Source organism: Peromyscus maniculatus, chromosome 2 (assembly GCF_049852395.1).
Source record: "Peromyscus maniculatus bairdii isolate BWxNUB_F1_BW_parent chromosome 2, HU_Pman_BW_mat_3.1, whole genome shotgun sequence".
NCBI lineage: Eukaryota > Metazoa > Chordata > Mammalia > Rodentia > Cricetidae > Peromyscus > Peromyscus maniculatus.
Genome location: NC_134853.1, coordinates 168,153,724 through 168,180,638, shown reverse-complemented (window position 1 = coordinate 168,180,638; position 26,915 = coordinate 168,153,724). Strand labels below are relative to the sequence as shown.

At 44.0% G+C, this 26,915-nt stretch overlaps 1 protein-coding gene and 1 long non-coding RNA gene across 11 annotated transcripts in view; one reads left to right on the top strand and one right to left on the bottom strand.

The window, feature by feature from the left end:
- Per3 (period circadian regulator 3) overlaps positions 1-26,915 on the top strand; it is a 69,535-nt gene that overhangs the window by 21,619 nt on the left and 21,001 nt on the right. For 4 of the 10 annotated variants that reach the window (XM_042272426.2, XM_076565720.1, XM_042272429.2 and 1 more), the window contains 11 exons: positions 1,950-2,055; positions 2,889-3,017; positions 3,634-3,760; positions 10,494-10,626; positions 11,110-11,231; positions 15,396-15,569; positions 19,940-20,170; positions 20,815-21,503; positions 23,884-23,986; positions 25,012-25,192; positions 25,918-26,068. In XM_042272426.2, coding sequence (XP_042128360.2) covers positions 1,950-2,055; positions 2,889-3,017; positions 3,634-3,760; positions 10,494-10,626; positions 11,110-11,231; positions 15,396-15,569; positions 19,940-20,170; positions 20,815-21,503; positions 23,884-23,986; positions 25,012-25,192; positions 25,918-26,068 — 2,146 coding nt within the window. Of the gene's footprint in view, positions 1-1,949; positions 2,056-2,888; positions 3,018-3,633; positions 3,761-10,493; positions 10,627-11,109; positions 11,232-15,395; positions 15,570-19,939; positions 20,171-20,814; positions 21,504-23,883; positions 23,987-25,011; positions 25,193-25,602; positions 26,069-26,915 lie in introns of all 10 variants that reach the window. The other 6 variants (XR_013049508.1, XR_013049507.1, XM_042272428.2 and 3 more) reach the window with 4 other exon arrangements.
- Positions 2,057-5,821, bottom strand: LOC143272076 (uncharacterized). Its single transcript, XR_013049510.1, has 3 exons — positions 3,964-5,821; positions 2,848-2,989; positions 2,057-2,483 (listed from the first exon to the last, which is right to left on the bottom strand). It is a non-coding gene; the product is annotated as an uncharacterized LOC143272076 (long non-coding RNA).

Here is a 26,915-nt window from a genome sequence, read left to right as displayed (position 1 = left end):
TTCTTCCATCCAGCCTGGGCTGGGCAAGCGTTCTCCCACTGGGCCAGATCATCACCCAGTCTCACACTATGCCAGGCATAATGCCTGCATTATAAGACTTGATGAGGTGATATATCTGACTCAGTATTCCTCATTGGTACCCACTCTACCAAGGCCCCAAGAGGTAGTTTCATGTCATGACAAATGTGTAAACCTCGGTACCTAGACTGGTGGTCCCTCCCCTATCTCTCCTCTCCCCGTAATAACGAGGGGACCTGGGGAAGGTTGACATCCCATTGAAGGGATGATACTTGTAAAGCAATTGAAACAATGACTATCACTCTTTAGGGCAGTGGTTCTTAACCTTCCTAATGCTAGGACCCTTTAGTACAGTTCTTCATGCTATGGTGACCCCCAACCATAAATTATTTTGTTGCTACTTTATTTATTTATTTTGCCACTGTTATGAATTGTAATGTAAATATTTTGGAGATAGGAGCTTGCCAAAGGGTCGCAACCCTCAGGTTGAGAAGCGCTGCTTTATGGCCCTCGAAGATGTTATTTTCATATTCTTAAAATCTAGCACAGTTTTTTAGGAGGAGGTCCTAATAAATGTTAGTTTCTTGTCTTTGTTATCTTTGTTGGCATTCACTGTATTCAGGTAGTAATTCTTATTTTGTTTTTTAATTTATCGTGCAAGATGGGATACAATGACATGACACACGTATAGAGCTCAGAGAACATCTTGTGTGGGTATCCCTTTCACTGAGGGTTCTGAGGTCAATCTCCAGTCATAAGCTTGCACAACCAATGATTTTACCATCTCAGTGGGCCATTGTAAATCCTCTGAAGTTTGTTGATGAGCTGGGAGGTAGTATTGCGACTGCCTCCTTTTCACCACTAGGGTGGGCTGTAGAGTCATCTTTATCAGGCAGCATAGGTGATTAGCAGCTTAAATTTTATTTATTTATTTATTTGTTTATTTATTTATTTTTGGTGGTTTTTTTTTTGAGCCAAGGTTTCACCATGTAGTTCTGGCTGTCCTGGAACTCACTCTGTAGACCAGACTGGCCTCAAATTCACAGAGATCCTCCTGTCTCTGCCTCCCAAGTGCTGGGATTAAAGGGGTGTGCTGCCACATCCAGCTAAGTTTTTTTAAGTTTTATTTTTACTATTTTTTAAATTATGTGTAGGTTAGGAATATATACCTGCATGTGGGTGTGTGCAAGTACCCTTGGAGGCCAGAGGCCTCACATCCCCTAGGAGCTGGACATATAGATGGTTATGAGTCACCTGACATGGGTGTAGGGATCAAACTTAGGTCCTCTGGAAGAGCAACAGGAACTCCTAACCACTGAGTCATCTCCAGCTCAGATTTAAGCATTAACTGCCTGGCAACTTCAGGGTCTTAACGAATACTGAGAAGTCCACTCAGTCAAATTTTGAAACCAGTCTTTACTGAACCTCTTAGGAGCAAAAGAAGTATCTTATCACTGTTTTTATGAATACAGGTACATTTACTAAATTTATACACACACACACACACACACACACACCTGAACATGTTACACAAAGATCAGTGTTGCAGAGAAACTTAAACTGTACCAGGTGTTTGCCTATAATCCCAGTTCTTAGGAGGCAGAGATAGGAACAAATGCTCCAGGCTAGCCTGGGCTAATTGTAGCAAGACTTTGACTCAAAAAAACAAGGGCTGGGGTTGTAGCTTAGTAGTGGAGTGTTTTCCCAGCATGTACAAGGTCCTGTGTTCTGTCCCCAGGACCATGCAGGTTGGAGACTGTTATGTCTAGTTTGTTTCTTTGGAAATTTTAACCCCATATTTTCTGTATCTAGAGTTAAGGAGCTATTTCATCAAAACAAAGCTTATTCTTTAAATGGTCCATTGAAAGCACTTTATCTTCATTTTAATAAATTCAGTTTCTTGGCTCATTGTTTCTCTTGGCGTTTTATAGGAGCCCATTAAATGAGGATGTTTTTGCTACCAGAATAAAAAAGGCAACCAATAACAACAAAGATATAACAGAATTACAAGAACAAATTCACAAACTTCTCTTGCAGGTAAAGTGAGAGATTTTTAAAACACATCATTCGCAAAATTGTGTTTTATGTTAGTTCGGTCTTAGTAAAGTCATAAGAACACAGTGAGGAGAAAGTCTTTACCTCTACATCTTAGAAATGTTTGCTTTTCCCTGTGCTTCTATGGATTAGGTTCTGGTCACTTTGTTCCTTATTCTGTGTGAGATGCACAGGCCCCTTTGGCTGCACTCACCTCAGCCCAGCACCTGGGCTGTAGTGACGGGGCAGACCCTTGACTTCTTGCTTTCTTCATGAGAGAATTCTTCTCATGCTTCACACATCAGCAATGTGCTCAGCTCCCGAGTTTGTGCTTCAGTGTTTTTTAAAATAATTCAGTTTTTAAAAGTAGAAGAGAGATATGATTGGTCTCAGTATCTCTTGCCATTATAAGGGAAGAACAAGGAAATGACCTATTGAAAAGAGCAACCAAAGATGGGTTCTGTTAGTAAATAGAGTTGAGTGTGTCCCCACATAGAATATGAACCCAGAGGTTTTCCAAAATGTCTTTGATAAAATCTCTAGGGTTCGTAAAGTGTCTGAAGTTTTTAAAGAACTAAAGTTTGTTTTATTTCATTAAATTATCTGATTTACAAAAAATCAGTTATCTTATGGCATCTAAAAGGACGAAGTGCTGTAATCCCCACCTAGACTAGAAAGTTAGGCTCTGCCCTGGGAATAGGAAGGACTGAGGCATGGCTCACACCAGCATCCAGGCTAACAGCTCTTAGCTTTGTGGTGATTGTAGATTAGAAGCTCTGAGGAGAGTATCCTTACCACTTACACAGCAGTAACTGAACTGGGCCCCTTCCTTCTAGCCGGTTCATGCCAGTGCTTCTAGTGGTTACGGGAGCCTGGGCAGCAGCGGCTCGCAGGAGCAGCACATCAGCGTCACCTCTTCCAGTGAGGCAAGTGGACACTGTATGGAGGAAGCACAAAAGGAGCAGGTGTGTGGCAGATGTGTTTTTGTGCAGATGCAACATGTCTGTCTTGGTCCTGCACCTGGTGACATCTTGGGATTTGTCATTTGACAACTTTCTATTTATTTTAGAAAATGATTTGAATGGATCTAGATAAATGTCTGTAAAAAGAAAGTCTGAGATAGGCTTGGTGGCACACACTTATAATTTCAGCAGTCGGAGGGAGAGCACGAGCCCAGAGGCCGGCTGGGCTGCATGGTAAGGACCCTGTCTTGTAGAGGAAAAAAATCACCTTTGCAAGGTGACCCTCAGATTAATTGTGTGCTTTTCTAAAAGCAGTGTGCCATATAGGTGGATGTACAGTTTGATTGGCATCAGTGTGCCATGGATAGGTGGATGTACGGTTTGATTGGCATCAGTGTGCCATAGATAGGTGGATGTACAGTTTGATTGGCATCAGTGTGCCATGGATAGGTGGATGTACAGTTTGATTGGCATCAGTGGCTCAGCAAGAAGTGGAATTGAAGTGAGGACTGCTTTTAGTCATGTCTCAGAGATCCAGAAGTGAAGCGTGTATTGTTTGTGTGTCTTTTAGTGCACACTTCTACATTTTTAAACCTATTTTATCATTCTTCTCCCTAAGATGACCTTGCAGCAGGTCTATGCCAGTGTAAACAAAATTAAGAATGTGGGTCAACAGCTCTACATTGAGTCAATGGCCAGATCAGTCAAACCAGTGATGGACACATGCATGGAGCTGCAGGGTGGTGGTAAGTCATTGACAGTAGTAATATACTGGCTGCACAGTACCACTTGGAAGCTAAATGGTTTTCAGATGTAGCTCAGTGTGCTTTAATAAAGAATTAGCTTTTTGATACCATCTGTATGAATTAGGTTTCCTGTTACTGTGAAGAGGCACCATGACCATGACAACTCTTACAAAGAGAACATTTAATTGGGGTGACTCGCTTACAGTTTCAGAGGTTTAGTCCATTATCATCATGGTGGGGAGCACGGTGCTGTGAAGGCTGGCATGGTACTGGAGTAGTAGCTGAGAGTTCTACATCTTACAGGTAACAGGAAGTCGACTGAAAGTCACACTGAGGGAAGCTTGAGCAAAAGAGACCTCAAAGCCCTCCCCCACAGTGACACACTTCCTCCAACAAGGCCACACCTCCTAATAGTGCCACTCCCTTTGGGGGCCATTTTCTTTCAAACCACCACACCATCAGATTCTTAGTTTCTTTCCTTTCTGAGCTATCCAAACCCAAAAGAAAATAATTTTTAATACATTTCAGATAATAAAGAATATTGAGATAATCCTTTCTGTCATTTCAAATAAATGAAAAATAATCTAAACTGAGTGGACAGCATTGGCCTTTTGAGCTTTTCTTGAATGTGAGATAAGGCTCACTCTAAAAGTATTGGGTCAGTTGATTATATTCAGTGGTATTATTCTGGAAAGCTGCCTAGTTACATCACAGGCAAAAAAAAATCTGTATTTGGAGATTGGATTGGATTGCTGGGGAAGGAACCTAGGGTCTTGTTAGGCATGCACTCCTTCATGGAGCCACACTGCTGGCCTGTGTACATTGACTTACTACTTGCCTATTGTCATTTACACACTGATTGTTTTTAACTTAACTATATTTTCTTTCATTTTTCTCCTCAAAGTTTAATACAACTTTAGAAATCATAAATTTTGATCATGTAAATTTTATAATAGTATTTATCATTGTCAAATGCAAGCATACATAACATGGGTGACATTTACTTTCTAAGACCAGTAATAACAACAGCTGGGTTGTTCAGGATCTGTCATGACTTTAAGGCAGCAGACTAGGGAGGAGGTGGGTCAATGGGTAAAGTCCTTGCTGCATAAGTATGAGCACTCAAATTCGGATCCTCAGGACTCATGTAAAGGCTAGGCATGACTGCATGGTGGTAAATCCAGTGCTAAGGTGTGGAGGCAAGCAGATCCCAGGGACCCACTAGTCAGCCAATCTACCCAGCTCAGCTCCAGGTTCAGTGAGAGACCCGATCTCAAAAAATAAAGTGGAGATACAGATGAAACCCAAAATTGACCTTTGATCTCTACTCACATGCACACATAAGTAACACTCCCACACCACAAACCAATTCAAACAGCTGATCGCACGTTACTGTAGCCTTGGGCACTGTGTAATGTTATATCAAAGTTTCTGAGATCTCCAGGTGTAATAGTATATAGACTCCTGCAACCAAGAGGCAGAGGCAGGTAGATCGCTGAGTCCCAGGCCAGCCAGGGCTGCAAAATTAGACCCTGTTTTCCCCACAGGGTTTTTTTGTTTTTTGTTTTTTTCCTGAGATTGTAGTTTTCAAACAAGAAGGCATTTATTTCTCACAATGTGGACGGGTAGGATGTCTAGGGCCAAGATATGGAAGGTATAGTATTCATTGAGAGCCCTGACTGCTTTGAAGAACAAGCTTGAATCCTCCCATCCTTCAAAGGAAAAGGAAAAACTCCCCCTGCATGACGGAAGAAGAAAACAACAAAAAGAGCCTTAGCTGGTCCCTCTGCTAGCGCCCCTGTGGTTTTGAGATGAAGCCTTGCTTTGTCACTCCAGTTATCTCAAATTCCTGAGGTAAAATGATGTTCTGTAACAGGCTTCAGCATGCTAGGACTAAATGCTGCCACCACACCAACCCTCAGCTGTTTTGTGAGCTCACTAACCCCAGTCATAAAGGATATGCGAGTGCTTCCATTTTCTGCTCAGGAGCAATGAAAGCATCGATCCACACCTAGAGTGAAAAAGACAGCACATCTATGACCTTCCTTTACCCCGTTGAGTACTGAAGCAGCAGCTAGCAATTCTAGAATCCAAGAAAAGACTTGGGCTTGTAGAACAAATGAAACAAGGCACACTGGACTGCTGCTTACTGGCTGGCTGACTGCACTAGCTTACTGAATCCAGCAACATGCAAGAGATAGATTGTCAGTGCAGAGGGATAATGAGCTGGAAGTGGAGCAGATGCTCACACTCTCAGCAGCCACCACTTGAAGCACAAATCTGGGAGAGGAATTTGGAAGCGGAATCATTCATAAAACCATAGTAATAACACCGCAAGCCTGGCCTAAGGTTCCATTAATCCAAGCACAGACCTTTCCAGGGATATGGCTGCTCAGTCTCTGCTGTCCTTATCAAAAAAGAAATGAAGTTTATGGAAAAGCAAGAAGGGGAAACTCAGCTCCCAAGAGACAAAGTGGTCACGGAAGGAAGACTCAAACACATAGCAGTGGAGATGCCTGACAAGGTAAGATAACCATGAACGGTGCATTGCAAGGCTGATGAGCAAAGTGGGCCGTGAGCGAAGCCAGCTCTGAGAAGGAGCTGAAGGAAAGGGTCAGACGAGACTGTTAGAAATGCCGGAGGTACTGTGTGTATCCTGCTTCCTGGTTCCCACTGATTTGTCTCTGTGATGTAAAAATGTTCATATAACCCAAGTCAAAGAGACGAACATTGATGTTTACATACTCTGGGGAGCAAACGGTTTCAGCAAATCAGACATGAAAAATGGTTGTCATCAGCACACAGAAGAATCACTAAGCTCCCGCGTAGATTGTTTTGGATATCACTTAGATTCCTCAGACTGCCATGGAAACAGTAGAGCATGTTGAGTCCAGGGGTAACATCAAACTACGTAATATGGGATTGAGTGGGATCCTAGAAGAAATATTTGAAGATACAATAATCAAGATTCTGCAGATTCAAGGAACATCGGTATTTTTAAAAAAATAAAAATTATTTTTAAGAACCTACTTGAACATAACCTGTTCAAACTGCTGAAAATAAAACCAAAGAGTACATTGTGAAGGCAGCAGTAAACAGATGACCATAACAGTTCATTTCTTCAGAAATCATTTATATAGGAAGACAGTAAACTGCCCCTTCTAAGAAAAAAACTGTCAACACAGAGTTCTGTACCTGGTAGAAAATCCTATAGAAGCAGGTTTCTCAAACAACTGAGAATTGGACAGCACACTTTTCTACCAGAAATGTCAAGGAATTTCTTTCTTTCTTTTTTGGGGGGCTGGGAGGCTGAGACGGGGTTTCTCTATGTAGTTTTGGTATCTGTCCTGGATCTCACTCTGTAGACCAGGCTGGCCTCAAACTCACAGAGATCCACCTGGCTCTGCCTCCCGAGTGCTGGGATTAAAGATGTGCCACCGCCGCCCGGTGGAATTTCTTATTTTTTAAAGATTTATAGTGTGTGTGTGTATATACCAGACCGTGGAGGCTAGAGGTATTGGATCCCCTGGAGCTGGAGTGACAGGTAGTAGTTGTAGCCACCCAACATGGGTGCTGGGAATTTAACTCAGTCCTCTGGAAGAGCAGTACTCACTCCTAACCACTTAGTCATCTCTCCAGCCCCAGGAATTTCTTACCACAGAAGAAATACGATAAAACCTATCTACACTAAGGAGTAAAAAATACTGCATAAGGAATAAAAGAAAATAAGTTTTATTTGTAATTGATTTGAAAACTAACTAAAATAGTGTTGTGCATTTATGACATACAAGTAAAGCATGGCAACGGTATTGTAAGATGGTGGGGGAGTTTGGGGGAATGCACTGCTGTCCGCCTCTGTCTTTGAAATGATGTAATAATTGGAGGTGAACCCTGAACACCATGTCAGTTAAGTGAAAGATAGTGAGTGAACAGACACTGTGACATAGTTAATCTACTATGGACCTTAAAGAGCTGCTATTGTTTCTAGTGCTACTGAATCAGCTCAGATGGTGTTGGCTTGGTAACAGACTGTGTGGCTACACTGGACAAAGACATGACTTATATCCCATGTGAGATGGGGCAGAGCAGTGAGAGTCCACCACACTATTTAGAATAGTGCACAGTTTAAAACGGGAATAGTTAACATCTGCATCTTTCCACTTGATTTTTTTTTCTTTTTTCTTTTTTTCAAGTTCACAAGTGACTATGGGTAACTGAAACCATGGAGTTGGTGTTGGTAGAGCCTTGCCTAGGGTGTGCAAAGCTTTGGGTTCAATCTCCTGTCCTCCAGAAAACCAAAAACTTAATACACTGACACCATAGGAAACAAAAGCAGCCACCAGTGATAGGGTACACACTGAGATTGAAAAGGGGATAGGAGTTGACTACAGAGAGGTAGCTGAGAATCTGCACTGCCAAGATCCATAAACAGTAATCCCACTCTAGAATATAGAAAGAGCCCAAGGCTGTGTGCGGATAAATCTGCTAAGCATGGATGGCATAAACATACTCAAGGCGGTAGATTAAGTAGCTTTAGAGAAGAAGAAGAATATATTTTAACTGGACACCAAACACAGAATACTAATATGCATAAACACGGTATCCAGGTTGGTATTTTTATCACCAGGAGAATTCTGAAGTTACTTTGTATGTATATACTAAGGTTGAACAAATTTATGTAAATATTATAGATAATGATAACAAGGTTTCTCACTATTGGAGAAGTTTCAAGTAATCAAAGGAGGAATTCTAGAATAAATTGTCCTGGACTGGTGGTAGAAGCATGTGGAAGAAGAACTCAGGCATTCAGGTGGTTGGCTGGACAGACAGACAGACATGGGTTAACATACAGACTTGTATATCAGTTCTGACCATTAGAGAACTTACAAATATAGACACACCAGTATCTTGGTTGCTGGGTGTTTTTTTTCCAACAAAAGGAACCAGGGCCAGAGAGTAAAGATGTTCAAGAGACAGATATCAGAAGGACACAGGACAGATTTTGGAAGAGCTTCAAGTAGCCCAGGCTAGGACAGTTTGAGTAACAAAATTCATCATGACAGTGTTGCTATGCAACCCACCAAATTAAATAACCATAAGTCACTGAAAAGTGACTGGAGGAGTAAGTGAGGACCAAGGGGCCGAGTTACAGTCGAGTTAAGATAGGACTGTAGCTAGAGTTTTCCTGCCTTGCCCACAGTCAGGACAAATCTCTGTCATCCGCCAGTCCCACAGCCGCTCAGACCCAACCAAGCAAACACAGAGACTTATATTGCTTACAAACTGTATGGCCGTGGCAGGCCTCCTGTTAACTGTTCCTATATCTTAAAGTAACGCATTTCTACAAATCTATACCTTGCCACGTGGCTCGTGGCTTACCAGCATCTTCACATGCTGCTTGTCCTGGCAGTGGCTGGCAGCGTCTCCTTCTGCCTTCCTGTTCTTTTATTTCTCCTCTCTGTTAGTCCCGCCTATACTTCCTGCCTAGCCACGACCAATCAGGTTTTATTTATTGACCAATCAGAGCAACTTGACATACAGACCATCCCCCAGTACAGCCAAGTGCAGACCATCTCAGACACCTGCACTCAGGCCCATGGTCCTAATCATCCTCTATGCAAACCTGCTGGGTAACGCCACAAGGAACCCAAGAAGGGCTCCCACAGGACATACATTAACATCCCATAGCATAGGACCACCAGATTTATTGAGGTCCTGGACTAGATCCTGAAATAAAAGCTAGGTTTAGTGATAACCCAGTCAAAATTCAAGGAAAGTCTTCACCCCAGTGAAGCATTCCTCCACGGTGAATTTCATGGTTTCATCATGTCATTGTGTGAACATTAGTGGACACTTCAGGGAAGTGTCTGTTTCTGTACATTGAAATGGGACTAATTCAAGAAGTCATTTTTCCAGGGAGGCCTCACCAGGTCAGCTAAAAATGCCCATCACTAAGAGCAGCAGTAGCAAACGCCGCAGACCTGTCAACTGTGTGACGTCATCATTCTTGGTTCCATAGCACCGCTTTACATGGTTTTCCTCTGCCTGTTTTTTCCGTCGCCTTTACTGGCTCGCGCTTCTCTTCAGGAGGTTCGGGTTCTCTAGTACTCAGGCCTAGAGATATATCCCTTCCTCCACACCTGTGCCGCTAGCCACATTTGGTAATTTAAGTTCAAATTCAAACCAATACAGTATTATTTTATTATTCCTTGTTGCGGTGGCCTATTTCAGGAGCTTCACGTGATGATGGCTAGTGGGTGGGACAGCACAAAAACAATGTGTCAGTCCTAAGCAGTGCTGCATGCTTCACCTTGCAACACTTGGGATAGGTGTGATATCCAGTTGTCCCGTCCCCGTGTCCACTGACCAACTCTACAGGTGTTCAGCAGACAAGTGGTTACAAGGTGGGGTGACACACAGCATTAAGTGTCTTAGCTGGTTGTAATAAGTAGCATTAGCTTCACATTCGGCATCCCCATCAGCCTGTCATCTGATAGTTGCTTTGGTAATCCTTGCCTGAGATTTAAAAAAAAAAAAAAAACTAGTGTAATCATTCTGTATAACTTGCTTTTGTGCCTTATTTTATTCATTTTACTGATATTTTTGTGTCAGTGCATTTATATCTGAGCTCATGTTTAATGGCTGTATAATATTTTGTAAATGGGTGTGGTGAGCTTACTATTTTCTTAATACATGCTAATATTTTAATTGTCTATGTTTTATTTTCTTTCAGATGAGCAGAAGGACTTTTCTTCCTCTCAGACACTGAAAAATAAAAGCCTGTGTACTGGCTCTTATGAGGATCTGAGGCTAGAGCAGCATAGTGCATCCTATCAGCAGATGAACTGCATCGACAGTGTCATCAGGTAAGAAGTGCCTGCCAGTGATGGCAGTTCAGCCGAAGCCTAGCTCATCACTGGAGCATACAGCATCTTCAGAGGTGTTTGTGTTAAGTGATAGGATCAGTTGATGCATGTGGAGCTCTTAGAGCTGCTGGGGACAGTGGTGCTGAGTCCTCTGTTAGCATGGGGTGCCTGTTACATACAGTTCACAATTGATTGAAATTTGTGGAGGGCACAAAAAGTAAGAAGCTGCATCTCTCCGTGATAGCTGTGGTATAGTGAATGCATAAGCTGGTCAGAATCAAATGGTATAAGATGTGAAGACCAATTAAAGAACATAGTGAAAGATACTAGTATAAATCACTAACCCAGGCTGGGATTCAACCCAGGGTTGGTTTCATCCAAGAAGGAAGGGCAAAGTCTCCCATGCCTCAGTGGGGTAAGTAAAGCACAGAAGTAGGAATAGTTTGGTGGAGCTGATACAAAGACAGCTCACTTCTGTTGTAGGTACCTGACGAGCTACAGTCTCCCAGCCTTGAAAAGAAAGTGCATATCCTGCACAAACACGTCCTCATCCTCAGAAGAAGCCAAGCCAAGCCATGAGGTGGACTGTAGCATGGTGCTGCAAGGTAGCTAAGTGTCCTCAGAGCAGATGACTTCATTGTTTTTTGTCTCTGTCTTTATTTTATATCTCAACTGAAGTTTCCCTCCCTCTTCTCCTCCCCGTCCCTCCCTACCATACTTGTTCTCTTCCTACACCCCAGTCCACTCCTCCATTTCTTTTCAGGAAAGGGACAGGCCTCCCATGGATATCAACCAAGCATGGCATATCAAGTTGCAGTAAGACTAAGCACCTCCCCATGTGTTAAGACTGAGCAAGGCAACCCTGTAGAAAGATATATAGGGTCCCAAAGTCCTGCAAAAAGAGTCAGAGACAGCCCCTGCTCCCGCTGTTAAGAGTCCCACAGGAGGACTGTCACCTATAGCAGAGGCCTAGCTCAGTCCCATGCAGGCTCCCTGGCTGTCAGTTCCGTCTCTGAGCCCCATGAGCCTAGGTTAGTTGATTCCATGGATTTTCTTGTGATGTCCTTGATCCTTTTGGCTCCTACAGTTCTTCCTCTCTTCTGTAGGATTTCCCAAGCTTCGCCTAATGTTTGGCTGTGGGTCTTACCATCTGTATTCATCAGTCTCTGGATGAAGCCTCCCTGATGACAATTGGGCTAGGCATCTATCTACGAGTATAACAGAATATCATTAGGCATCATTACGTGGGCAATTTTTCTTCTCCAGCTCGTGTTTGGTTCTATCCTAGGTCTCTAGATCATCCAGCCTGTGGATCCTGGTGCTCCAGGTAGTGTCAGGGGTAGGCTTACTCTCCTGGCATGGATTTTAGGCTAAACCAGTCATTGGTTGGCCACTCCCTCAGTCTCCAGGCCACCCTTATCCCAGCACATCCCATAGGCAGGACAGACTGTAGGTTGAAGGTTATGTGTGTAGTCAGATTTTTCATTGGGCTAACAGCTCACAAAAAATGACACAGAGGCTGGGCAATGTTGCATGCCTTTAATTCCAGCCATTGAGAGGCAGAGACAGGCAGATCTCTGTGAGCTCGAGGTCAGCCTGGTCTACAGATAGAGTTCCAGGACAGCCAGGGCTGTTACACAGAGAAACCCTGTCTCAGGGGTGGGGAAGGATGACACCGATTTATTATTAATTATAAACTCTCAGCCTATAGCCTAGGATTGTTTCTAACTATCTCTTATAACTTAAATTAACCCATACTTTTTAATCTACGTTCTTCCATGCGCTTGTCACCTCATCTCCATTTTGCCCATCCTGCTTCCTCCACATCTTGGCTAACAACCTGCCTTTCCTCTTTTTTTTTCCCCGCCTTTCTTCTTCTAAGACCTCTCTGTCCAGAAGTCCTGCCCGTACCTCCTGCCTAGCTATTGGCTATTTAGCTTTTTATTAAGCCAGTCATAATGACACATCTTCACACAGTGTAAAGGAATATTCCACAAAATATGTGGCTGGGTTACTGTCCACTCGCTCCACTTGAAATCTTGCTTGGTCCCAGGAGATGGCCAGTTCAGGCTAGGTACCCCCTATGGGTAGGAGTCTTAGCTGGGGTCATCCTTGTAGATTCCTGGGAGATTCCCTTACACCAGGTTTTTATCTGACCCCAAAATGCCCTCCCTTTCCAGTAGTCTCTTTAAGTACTCTCTCCTTCATACCCCTAAAACCTGATCACTCATGTTCCCATCCCCACCCACCCAAAGTCCACTCTTGAAGCCTTTTCTATTTCCTCTTCCCAGGGAAATCTGGGCATTCCCCCCACCCTTGAACCCTTCATGTTACCTAGTCTCTCTGGGCCTGTGGACTGTAGCATGGTTATCCTTTATTTTACAGCTAATATCCACTTATGAGTAAGTACATACCATGTTTGTCTTTCTGGGTCTGGGTTACCTCACTCAGGATGATTTTTTTCCCATTTGCCTGTACATTTCATGATGTCATTGTTTTTAACAGCTGAGTAATACTCCATTCTGTAAATGTAACACATTTTCTTTATCCATTCCTTGGTTGAGAGACATCTAGATTGTTTTCAGGTTTGGGCTATTATGAATAACGTTGCTGTGGACATAGTTGAGCAAGTGTCCTTGTGGTATGATTGGGCATCCTTTGGGTTCATGTCCAAGAGTGGTATAGCTGGGTCTTTTCTTTTTCTTTTTTGAAGATGTATTTACTTGTATATTTTATGTACATGAGTTATGTTTACATGTATGTCTGCACACCAGAAGATGACATCAGATTCCATTATAAACAGTTGTGAGCTGCTGTGGGTGCTGGGAATTGAACTTAGAATCTCTGGAAGAGCAGCCAGTACTCTTAACTGCTGAGGTGTCCCTTCAGCCCCGTGAGCCATCTCTTCAGCCCCCAGCTGGATCCTGTGGTAGATTGATTCCCAGTTTTCTGAGAATACTGATTTCCAAAGTGTCTGCACAGTGTGCACTCCCATCAGCAGTGGAGGAGTGTTCCCCTTGCTCCACATCCTCTCCAGCATGAGCTGTCACTTGTATTTTTGATCTTAGCCATTCTGACAGCTGTAAGATGGAATCTCAGAGTCATTTGGATTTGCATTTCCCTGATGGCTATGGATGTTGAACACTTCTTTAAGTGATTCTCAGTCATTTGAGATTCTTCTGTCCAGAATTCTATGTTTAGATCTGTACCCCATTTTTTAATTGGATTATTTAGTTTTTAAATATCTAGTTTCTTGAGGGTTTTTTTTTTTTAAATCAGTCCTTTGTCAGATGTGGGGTTGGTAAAGATCTTTTCCTACTCTGTGGGCTACTACTTTATCCTATTGATGGTGTTCTTTGCCTTACAGAAGCTTTTCAGTTTCACGAGGTCCTAATTTATTAATTGTTGGTCTTAATGCCTGTGCTATTGGTATCCTGTTCAGATGTCTCCTGTGTCGATGCATTGGAGGTTATTCTCCACTTTGTTTTCTATCATGTTCAGTGTACCTGGATTTATGTTGAGGTCTTTTATCCACTTGGACTTGAGCTTTGTTCAGGGTGATAGATATGGTTCTATTTGCATTCTTCTACATGCCGATATCCAGTTACACCAGCACCATTTGTTGAAGGTGCTTTCTTTTTTTCTGTTGTATAATTTTGGCTTCTTTGTTGAAAATCAAGTGTCCATAGGTATGTAGATTTACATCTGGGTCTTCAGTTCAATTCCATTGATCCACTTGTCTGTTTTTATGTCAATACCATGCTATTTTTATTACTATAGCTCTGTAGTAGAGCTTGAAGTCAAAGATGGTAATTCCTCCAGAAGTTCCTTTATTGTACAGGATTGTTTTTAGCTATACTGGGTTTTTTGTTTTTCCATATGAAGTTGAGTATTGTTCTTTCAAGGTCTATGAAGAATTATGTTAGGATTTTAATGGGGAATGCATTGACTCTGTAGATCTGTAGATCACTTTTGGTAGGGTGGCCATTTTTACTATGTTAATCCTGCAGATCCATGAGAATGGGAGGTCGTTCTGTCTTCAGATATCTTCTTCAAAGACTGGAAGTTTTTATCATACGGGTCTTTCACTTGTTTGATTAGATTTACCCTAAGATATTTTACATTATTTGTGACTATTGTGAAGGATGTTGTTCCTGATTTCTTCCTCAGCCCATTTATTGTTTACTGATTTTGGGGGGGGTTAATCTTGTATCCAGCCACTTGACTAAAGTTGTTCATTAACTGTAGAAGTTCCCTGGTAGAATTTTTGGGGTCACTTATGTATGCTATCATGTCATCTGCAAATAATGATACTTTGACCTCTTCCTTTCCAATTTTGGTTCCGTTAATCTCCTTCAGTTGTCTTATTGCTATAGCAAAGACTTCAAGTACTGTATTCAGTAGGTATGAAGAGTGTGGACAGCCTTGTCTTGTTCTTGATTTAAGTGGGATTGCTTTGAGTTTCTCTCCATTTAATTTGATGTTGGCAGTTGGCTTGCTGTATACTGCTTTTATTATGTTTAGGTATGTCCCTTGTATCCCTTATCTCTCCAATACTTTTATCATGTTGGATTTTATGAAAGGCTTTTTAAGCATCTAATGAGATAATCATGTAGTTTTTTTTTTCCTTTCAGTTTGTTTATATGGTGGATCACAGAATCCTGGTGTCACCTTATCTCTGTGTGGTTAATGGCTTTAATTTGTTAGTTAGTGACTTCTGCAAGCTTCCATTTAGGATTTTTCACCATTAGTTTCTCATATATTACCAGATACTGAACAGATGCTGAACGTACCTAAACAGGAAACTCCAACAACTGGACTGTCCACAGACGCTGAGGGAGGTGTCTCGTGGACCCTGTCCACTGCTGCACTGAGCGTGGGGTCTGGCATCAGCCAGCACAGCTGCAGCAGCACCGCTGGCCATGTCCCACCCCTGCACTCAGGTACCACTTTTGCCTTTTGATGAGAAAGGAAACCATTAATACCACCTGCTTAGTTATAATTTCTGTGTCTTACCCAATTTTCCCCATCTTTTATTCAGTAAACCTAATTAAGAAATGTCACCATGTTTGTATGGTTATGTATTATGGTTATGGTTATGTTTCCTAAGTACACTGTGTGTTAATAGGATCCGTTGGTGTATGTGGATCCCTTAGAACTGCTGGGGACAGTGGTGCTGAGGTTCTGTGTGTTCACCATTATTAATGCAGTTCTCTGTGGACCACATTGGGTCATAGTGTGGCTGATTTTTTTTCCCAAGAAATGTATTTTATGTGTATGGATATTTTGCCTTCATATATATACACACACACACACACACACACACACACACACACACACACACACACACATACATACATACACACACACACACATATGTGTGTGCCTGGTGCCCACAGAGGCTAGAAGAGGGTGCCATATCCCCTGAGACTGGAGTTAGAGGTGGTTGTAAGCCACCATGTGGGTGCTGGGAACCGAACCTGGGTCCTCTACAAGAATAGCTAGTGCTCTTAACCTCTGAGCTAACTCTCTAGCCCCTTTCACTGATGTTTTAAAAAAGTGTCTTTCACATGTTGAATGTATACTGGCAACTAGGTGAGTCACACTTATGTTCTCACTTTGTGTTAACTTGCTAAGTCAGTGGTGAAAGGGAGGAGTCGGCTCCCTCAGAGTTGGCACAGGATGCACTCAGACGTCAGATCCTCAGCACAAAGGTTTATGTGCCCCAGAGGAACAAAGGGCAGGGAATAAGACAAAGACGGGGGTAGAGGATGAGGAAGAAGGGGAAGGGAGCAAGGTAGATGGGACAGGGGTGTTTTCCTGGAGGGACAAAGGACTGCCTCTGGACAGAGAGGAGACAGACATGACCCGTAGGTAAATGAGTCTATAAAGGGAAAAAGGGAAACCCCGTGTTAGGATGAGGTGGTTGATTTTGATTGGATATGTTAATCAGGGTAGTCACAAGGGGACTCTTGATTGCTGGACTTCAGTACTCTGATAGCTGGACCTTGGTAGCCAGCCTCAGGGGGAGGACATGGCCAAATAAGGGAATAGATCTCAGGGGCTGGCTTTAGAAATGTGATCTAATATTTTTAGCAAGGGGGAGAAGGGTCAAAGATCAAGTTTGCCATGCTTGGGCCTGCTCGAACCCTTTAAGCAGAGCATGCCCTTTACAGCATACTACTCAATAAATTATTCTGCTCTTCCCATTGCCTCCTGTCCTTTGACTTTCTGGTGTTTCATACTGACTTGATGGTGTAATGGCGACACATCTCTAAGTGGGTTGGGGTTGTCTCTAGCTCAGCTTTGCTAACCTTCTGTGGCATATTGGCTCGTGTGTGCTGAGTAGTTGCCGAGGAGGTCTCTGTTCTTCATTTTTGGAAGCTGTGCTGTTGACTTTTCTCACTGCAGTGACAGACTTCCTGACTCCCACAACCTGAAGGAAATGGGGGACTTTGGGCTTGTGATTGAAGGGTATACCCCAGCCCCTCACAGTAACGCTGCCTTGTTTCCCCACTGTGATGGACTATACCCAAAAAAACAACAGACACCTCCCCAACAAGATCCCCACCCCGCACCCAAAAATGCCCAGATAGACTGTGTGAAGCTGCTCTTGTCCCGAAGGCCTAGCTCAGTTCTGATAGAACTGTCCCTGGCTAATGGAAACATACTCTGCTCTCACAGGACTATTGGGAGGAATCATGTTAGTAACAGCTGATCTCGCCAACTTGACTGCATTTCAATCTTCGTGCGTCTTTGCTTTCTGGAAAGCTTAGTGCCTAGGTTTACAACCTTGCCCTGGAGTGACCTCCTGTCTGACAAATTCGATCACAGGGCATTCCTTGTGACCTGTAGTACTTACGTGTGACAACTAAGGCATAACCTCAAGAAGTAACTTCCCGAGTCACTTGCCTGTGAGTGGTAAGCAGGCCATCAAATTGTTCTCCACCCGCCATTGCCATTATAGTGCCAGGGACTAGTTAAGATGGAGTGTGAGACACAAGATCTATATAGGTGTACGTGATTAAAAATAATAAATCCTTTATTTTAATGTGCATAAGCAGTGGCCGAGCTGGTAGCCCTGAGTAAGCTTGAGCAGACACTGTTAGCTTGCTGAGGTACACTTGAGAAGTATGCTGACATATAAAATAGGTTCTGCTGACATGTAAGTCTCAGGTAGGATGGATGATACATAAAAATGTGCTTTCTGGCCAGGGTGAATTATGTTAAAAATCAATACTATTTCAAGCCCAAGAATTTAGAAAATGAATAACGCATTTCTAAATAGTCCATGGATCAAAGAAAAAGTCAAAAATGGACTTTGAAATAAATACTGAGAGTACAACATACTAAAATTTATAGGCATCAGTAAAACAGACAGTTAACTCTAAATGCTGATAATTGAGAAGTAATCTTTTTGGGGTTGGGATGAACTTTGTGAGTCAGTTTCTCTGTATAGCTCTGGCTGTCCTGGAACTCACTCTGTAGACCAGGCTGGCCTTGAACTCACAGAGCTTCTCCTGCCTCCGCATCTTGAGTGCTGAGACTAAAGGTAAGTGCCACCACACCTGTGTGATTGGTGATTTTTTATTGGATGCCAGTTATGTTAAATGAGTCACAGTGTTTTCTATTCCTGAGAACATTTCGAGCTTTATTTTGAGACCCAGTTGATTTTCCTGGAAACAGGAAACTGGTTCTTTCAGATCTCACATTAAAAGTCTTGTCAAGCCAGGTCTGGCTCTGCACATTGCAGGCCCGACCACCCCTGCTACCGATCGTCCACACCACAGAAAGCCAAGATTTTCTTTTTCTTTTTAAAATGTGTATATGTGCATGTGTGTATGCTTCTGCACAATTTGTGTGTGTGCAGGTCAGAGGACAACTGCTTGGGGTCAGTTCTTTCCTTTTGCGTGGATTCCTGGCATCAAATTCAAGTCACCAGGCTTGGTGACACCTCTGTCTACTGAGCCATCCTGCTGGCCCAGGATGAGGTTTCCTGATCTGGCTGATGAAAGAAGCATGTTCTTTAAGCTTGAGCTGTCATTCCCTAGAACGCAAGGCCAACCCTCTCCTGAGTGCCCTGGGGACTGTCTGTCTGTCTGTCTCACCATCCTCTCTATGCAGACTTCTCTGCGCCTCTCCTGAAGCTCTAGCCCCACTCCCTGAGGGAGTTAATTAGACTCCATCTGAGGCTCAGGGCCCTGAAACCTTTTATTTCATTGTGTTCATTGTTTAAGGCAAGAAAGTCAGTCTGATCCCTGCTACTCTGCTGGCCATAGCAGATAAGTTGATTCAAAACAAGTCAGGGCCCGTTTCCGGAAGTAGCATGGGCCTAGACCTAGCCCGGCTACCACAGTACTGTGTAGTCCTGAGAAGGTAGGAAGGGTCTTGGGAGACCCACCACAGTACCCACCGTGATCTCTTCTTGAAAGTAGTAACTTCTTATAAACAGCTCAGAATCGTGCATGCAGGTGTGCATGTGAATGAAGTGGCTGGATGCTCTCCTGCATGTAAAGTGTATGAGATGGCTGTGTACTGTTGAACTCCCTGTGGAGTGGGAGTTGGGTGAATTGTAGACTAGTGTTTGTGGAGATGGCCTCTGTATTCATGCTTGTCTATCTGTGCGTAAAGAAAGGAGAAGGGTGGAGAAGACGAATGGTTTTCTGTGGGAGAATGGAAAAAGAACTGGGTAGACGGTGGGAAGGGCAGGGAAGATTTACTAAGTTGATTTTTAAAACTTGATGTTTGAATTGTGAATATGTTCCCATTTAAGTAACCAGTTAAGCCAGGGATAGTGGTGCACGCCTTTAATACCGGCACTTGAGAAACAGAGGCAGGTGGTTCCCTGTGAGTTCAAGGACAACCTGGTCTGTATAGAAAGTTCCAGGGCAGCCTACATAGAGAGACTTTGTCTCCAAGAAACAAGTAGAAAAAAATTCAAAGGCTAAAAGTGATGGCACTTGGGATCCCAATGCTCAGGAGACTGGCACAGGAGGATCATGAATTCAGGACAGGTAGGTTACATAGTAAGTTCCAAACTCTATTTCTAAATTAATAATTTTGACCAAAAATCTAAAAATGTAAGGACATGGAAAATGTTTATAATAGCAAGATCTAAATAAATGTCTATATAGTACTATAATCATAAAGTGCATATACACGAAAAGTATAAAGAAAGGTGAGAAGAATTTTGTACTCTACTGATGGTTTTATATTCTGACAATTATGTTTGTAGAAATTTATTGAAAGGCAGTTACAAACTAAAAAATAAATAATTGCCATTAATTATTAAATCTGCTTTCTGTGATCTCAGCAGAGGGTGTTGCCCTAGCATGTGAGCCCTGGACCCTGAGAACACCGCCGTCTCCCCTGAGTGCAGAAGAATTCAAGCATGTGGGGCTCACAGCGGCTGTCCTCTCTGCACACACGCAGAAGGAAGAACAGAACTACGTTGACAGCTTCCGGGAAAAGATCCTGACCTCACCCTATAGCTGCTATCTTCAGCCCGAAGGCAGAAACAATGCTGCATCCTCCTGGGTTCAAGGTGGTTGCATTTCAGAATGTATCCCTTTCATCTTTGGATTATTATAAGTCATATACAACTGTCCTTCTGTGTCAGTGGCACCCAAATCCACAGACATTCAAGGCCTTCATATCAAAGGGCATAATATTTGTGCATGACCTACTCATGCCTTCCATGTCCTTTAACTGACCTTTTATTTAACGCTTAATACAGTGCATATTGTTATAATTGGAAGGGTAATGGGGAAGTCTGTACGTGGTCATTTCTTTCTGAATATTTTCAGTCCTTGGTTGGCCAGAGCTGCAGGTTAGGCACCTATGGCTGTGCAGGGCCAGCTCTACCAGGGAGAAGGGTGAAAAATGGGGATTGGTCCCAGAAGACTGAGATGTGGCAGTCACTTATCCTACAGTTTACCTGGACCTTACTAGAGTCTGGGCCTGAGGACAGTTTTTACAAGAAGCCTATAAGGTGTTAGAATTGACTTATTTCAGTGCACAGATGTTTACCTAGAATTTTTGTTGAATTACAACAACTTTTTGCTTTTTTCAGAGCAGGTACTATTGACTAATATTTAACTCATTAGAAAGTATTTAAAATCACCGGCAGTGACTTTCTCTTGGTTGTTACTTTTCTGTAATATGCCTCTGTCTTTATCACTTCATCAGGCTGTCCTTCTAAGCAGGCCAGATGTGCTGGAAGTGAGGGACAGAAGCACAAACGGAGGAAGTTGCCAGTGCCTTTGGACCCGAGCAGCCCCAACGCTGACTTCTGTTCCCATGTCAGAGGACTCCTTCCAGATATACAGCCCTGGGTCCCTTCTAGTGTCCCCTCTCCTCATGCTGCAAGCCTAGCTTTCCCGTCAGCCCTGGTAGCTCCCAGCCAGGCCCCTTATCTCCTCTCATCTCTTCCCCTCCAAGACGTGGCCTCTCTGGGAGTAGGGGCCTCTGCAGGCCGGGGAGCTGCAGCTGAATGTCCACCGCTGTCCACTGGCCAGCAGTCTGTTTCAGCTCTCCCTTCTGCTTGCTTGGATACGGTCATGACCATTTTCCTGCACAACTCCCCCATCTTTCCTCTGTGGTCAGCGTCGTTCTCCCCAAACCCACTCCTGGGGGCCGCAGGTTCTTCTGAAATGACACCCTTAGTGCCAGCAATGGCACCAAACCTGGAACCAGCTTCTTCAGACCATAGCCAAAGGAGAACAGAGGAGACCTGGGAGACACATGGTGAAGAGCATCCATTCATTAGTTCAAGGAGCAGTTCACCATTACAGTTAAATTTACTCCAGGAAGAAATGCCTACACCGTCTGAATCTCCAGATCCAGTGAGAAGAGGTGTTGGCCCAGAGGCTGAGTGTGTAAGTGGTGCTGCTAGTACCTGAGTGAGTGAGAAATCTGGGTCCTCTCACCAAGTCAGAGGCTCAGCACTGCCAGGCGGTGGTGGCGCACGCCTTTAATCCCAGCCCTCGGGGAGCAGAGGCAGGCACAGGATCCCTGTGAGTTCAAGACAGCCTGGGCTACCAAGTGAGTTCCAGGACAGCCAGGACTGTTACATAGAGAAACCTTGTCTTGGAAAAAGAAAAAGAAAAAAGGCTCAGCACTGACAGCCTGGTCACTAGTAGGTGGCCTGCCTCACAGCTGTGATTAAGACTGAGCCGTGCTCTGTGCAAGTGAGAGTGTGTCCCTGGCCACTTGTGGAACAGAAACGGAGTCTCCTGTTCTTGATGCTTGGGGACGGGTTTCACAAATTCTGGGTTTCCTCTACCTTTCAAAATTTGGTATCCAGGAATTAAACTTAATGTGTTCATTCCTTATAAATTATAGCTGGAATTGTGGTCTAGTAAGGGAAGTAAGCCATATGGCAGGATATGAATTTAGAATTCATACTTTTAAATTTTTTAGTTAAAATATATCATTCTCCCCTGTCCTTTTCCTTCTTCAGGTCCTCCCATGGATCCCCCTTACTCTCCTCAAAGTTACGGCCATTTTGTTTTTCTATTGTTAATAGGGGTGTGTGTATGTGTGTGTGTACTCCTAAATATAGACATACAAAATATATGTATTCTAAATATGTAAATCAGTATGCTCAGTCTATGTAGTGTTACTTTTATATATATGATTTCAGGGTTTACTAGTTGGTATTGGGTAATCCTGGGGAAGACTGTTTTCTCCCATTCTTGGCATAGCTAGTTCCTTATGTTCTTTGTCTAGGGTTGGAGCCCTGTGGTTTCTTCCTCTTTCCATGTTGGCATGTCCATTGGTGTTGTCCTTGTTCAGGTCATGTGTAGGCAGCCATATTGTTGAGACTTTATGGGCATAGCTTCCCTGACATTTTTAGGAGTTATGGTCTCATAGTAGACATCCTGTCCCTCTGGCTCTTAAAATATAATGCCTCCTCTTTAGAAATGTAGAATTCCTGCTTTTCTGTGTTGACACAGATGAATTGGAGTCACTTTGGCATCATCAGAAAGTGGGCAGCTTATCCTGCCATGTTTTACACATATCATTGTAAAAACTGAAAATTTTTTAGGTAAATTTCCTTTAACTTGACAAACTCTACTTAAAAAGGCATTTCCAGATTTATTTACCAGACTAGTCTTCAGAATCTGTCCTTCCTGAATTGAGGTGTAGAATCAAAGTGTTTTATTTTATGTAGTTGAGTATTTTGTCAGCATGCATGTTGTATGCACCAGGTGCTTGCAATGCCCTCAGAAGCCAGAAGAGGCAGCTGGATCGATCCCCTGGAGCTGGAGTTAACAGGCAGTTGTGAGCAGCCGTGTGGGTGCTAGGAACTGAACCCGGGTCCTCTGTAAGAACATCAGGGGCTCTCTGAGCTGTCTCCCCAGTCCCTTCACTCACTTGATAGCCTGAGTGACTAAAGCTTGGGGGCTGGGAAATAAGACAGCAGCCCAGCAGCTGGATGATGGGTCAGGGGCTAAGAGTGCCTGCTGTGCATCATGAGGGCCCTGCAGAGCCGACACACATTAGCTGTCTAGCAGGCTCCTGGAACTCCAGCTCCCAAGGGTCCCAAGTCCTTGTCTGGCCTCTGAGACACTTGTACACCTGTACACAACACATAATACATATTTTTAACTTAAGTACATTTATTGATTTTGGTGAGGGTTGGGGTGGGTACTGATTGCCTCGGTGTGCATGTGGAAGTCAAAGGACAACTCTGGGGAATTGGTTCTCTCCTTACACCAGGTGGGTCTTAGGATCACACTCAGGTCATCGAGCTTGGCCGTAGGGTACCTTTACCCACTGAGCCAGCTTGCCGACCTAATGTAAAGACGTTCACATCAGAGCTCTGTCACCAGTTAGATGGGCTGGCTTCAGTGGAGCATTTGACTCAGCTTGCGTTTGTTGATGAGAAAGCTGGGAAGATGGCAGCCTCGTAGCTTATGCCAAGACTGGATGATGCAGTATTTATGTGCTGCTTCCCCTGTGCATCTTTCTTTTCAGAAGACTGGGACTTCGTTTGCTCCTGGCGTTTGACACACTGTGCTTAGAACATATAAAATGTCCAAGCATGCTTGCCAGATGACAGAAACTAACGAAAGCCCACACTTGTATGGTACCTGGCATGCAGCCAGTGTTGGGAATGCAGGAGTACCAAAGAAATTTTAACCACATTCTCGGTCAGGCTTAAGAGTCTCGTTCTATTCAGTATGTAAAGTTGGAGATCTGCTGCTAACCAGTTCTCGGGATGTTAAAGTGCCTTTGTGTCCTCCCTTCCAGCACTGTGACACAGGTGACGGTGGCAGCAGGAGCAGTCACTGTGCCACCGGGGAACTGGCCACAGCATCAGTACATCAGGAGTCTCTGTCTGCAGCTGCCTCAGGTAGTGACCAGGAAGAACAGCTTTCCCATTATTACCAGATCACTGTGTCCAAGGCCTTCTAGCTTGGACACCAATGAATGAGGAGAGTTTGCCGGGGGGTGGGGGGGTCCCCCTTTTTATAGGCTTTCTTAGGGGCATGCTTGTATTTGACAAAATTGGCATTGGTATAACTGTTACAATCACCACTTGAACATTCATTCGTGTGTGTGTGTGTGTGTGTGTGTGTGTGTGTGTGTGTGTGTGTGTAATATTCCTGGTATAACTGTTACAGTCACCACTCAGAATGTTCCTGTTGCTCTAGAAAGTTCTTCTGTAGCTACTCATGTCAGTGTTACTTTCCTCGTTGCTGTGACAGAATGTCTGACGAAGCAACTTAGAGGAGGGGAGGATGTGTCTAGGCTCTTGGTCCAGAGGGTCCAGTGCATCGTGGCGGGGAAGGAATGGAGGCGAGACTTTGGCACAGCAGACAGGAGACACAGAGCTCAGACCTGGAGTGGGGCTGAGTTACAACCTTCAGAATCCTGCACACACACCCAGTGACTCACCTCATGTACCCTGCCCCAAAGGTTGCACCACCTCCCAGAACAGTGCCACAAGCCTGAGACCGAGTGCTCAGACGTGTGCCTGTGTGGGTGTGTCGTATTCAGACTGACAGCTGACCCCTGTGCTCCTCCTCGGTCCTGGCATGCCGATGGCGTGCTTCCTGCCCCTCCAGCTCCTGTAGCTTCACATCCCAAGCAAAAGTGTGAGGGCTTTTGGTGTTAAAAGAATAATGCTGTTGAGATTCATCCTTATTATATGTATTGGTTGTCTGTTCCTTTCTGTTACTCAAGAGGATTACACTGTGTGGATGGTTATTGGGCTGATTCTGGTCTGGGCCTATGGTCAGTAATGCTATAAGCCATTTGGTAAGGGTCTGGTTAATGTCTTTAGAAACTGTCACTGCTGGGATGGGCAGATGGGTGCCAGAGTTTGAACTCTTTGGCATGTAAACTTCTGACAGGTGTTTTGCTGATCTTTGATAGGAAGCAGTAACGGCAGTATGTACTTGAGTAGCAGCGACTATTCTGAAATTTCTGAAAATGCACAGAGGTCCCAGGACAGACAGAGAAATGAAGCCTTTCCCGGGGTGGCTGAAGAATCCATCTGGAGAATGATAGAACAGACGCCAGAGAGTGTTCTCATGACATACCAGGTGCCCGAGAGGTACGAAAGCACTTCTGAAAATGCTCCTGTATGCTTGGATGATTGGTTTCTGTAGTTCAAAACAATTTCTGTTACAGTCTGTTTATTTTGTTGGGTACATGTGTGAGTGTGCCGTGGCACACATGTGGAAGCCTGACCTCTGTCTACCATGTATGTCCCGGGGATCAGACACTAGACTTGGTGAGGGGAAGCGCTCTCCTCACCAAGTGGTGTGTGCTGTGGTGTGTGCATCAGAGGACAGCACCAGTCGTCAGACAGGGCCAGAGTGCCCCTTCCTTCTGAGCCATCCCACTGGCGTTTGTTTGTTTGTTTGTTTGTTTCTAATGTGATTTTTCAGTAAAGTGATTTTTAGTGTTTTATACACAGTCATAGGAAAAGTATGTTTACAAATGTATTCATTTAAATTCAAGCAACAGATGGTTCTTGAAGGAAAGCCTGCAGCTGCACATGCGCAGATCCCTGCAGAACAAACACGCTGTTCACCAAAACCACAGAGACAAGAGCACATAAGCTGTGCTTCCAGGGGCATGTGGTCCAGGAACTCCCTTGCCCCTGGCAGAGGAGGGCTGAAGGAAATGCTTCATTTAAACGTCACTCTTTGTCTCCCATCGAGAAGCAGAGGTCTACTGTGTCAGTGTGGCCGCTGATTCGGTTATGTCACAAGTCAACAGAAAAGTGCCTGGCACTGGGAGAGGAGACTGTTCTCAGGCCTTTGCTGTGTTTAGGGGAAGAGAAGAGGTGCTGAGAGAAGACCTGGAAAAGCTCAGCAGCATGGAGCAGCAGCAGCCCCAGTTCTCCTCTGCACAGAAGGAGGAGCTGGCCAAGGTGCCATCCTGGATCCACAGCCACACTGCCCCTCAAGAAAGGCGCCTCCAAGTAAGCACGTAATCGCTCATACAGCGACTGTTGTGTGCCAGGGGACAGGTGCTCTTCACCTTCACAGTGTCTGTTTGAACAACACAGTGTGTACGAGTGACATAATTAGTGCAATGTGTGCTAGGTTTATAACACTGTCAGTAAAGTTCCTTAGAGAGGCATAAAGACCATCTATTCACCATAGTATTGTTGAAGGAAAAGCTGACTTGGAAACCAGTGAGTTGATTAGCTTACATACAGAGCATGGGTGACCCCAGAACGGCCACATCACCAAAACCATCTCATCCCAGTATGAATGATAACTTGATAGCATAACTCCACAAGAGGACTCCTCCACACCCACCCGTTAGTGCCTTCTGCACACCGTAGACTCCCATCACCTCCTTGGAGCACAGGACACCTGAGATGAAATTACAGAGAACTGGGAGCAGAGGCTGGAGTCTAAAGTGAGGGTCTCATGACTCTCCTTACCCCCTTTTTCTATGGGGAGTATCAACCAGCCCCATCCTAAAGAGACTGTTCACTCTTGTGAGTAGTCAGAGTTCTCTCCTTATGTTTATCAGACAGCATTTCACAACTCCAGTCAGTCTTATGCATTAATCTCTTATGTAACGGACTGGCAAGCCAGGGTTTCGATACCACAAGGCTTTGAACTACCATCCTTCTGAATCAGTCTGCAGACTTTGTCAGATCCTTTCTTTTTTTTTTCCAAGTGTTTTATGTGTGTAGATGTTGGCCTGCATATGTCTGTGCACTCATGTGCATTCCTGGTACCCTCAGAGGGAGGAGGAGGGCACCAGATCCTCTAGAACTGAAGTTATTGGTGGTTGTGAGCTGACATGTGTGT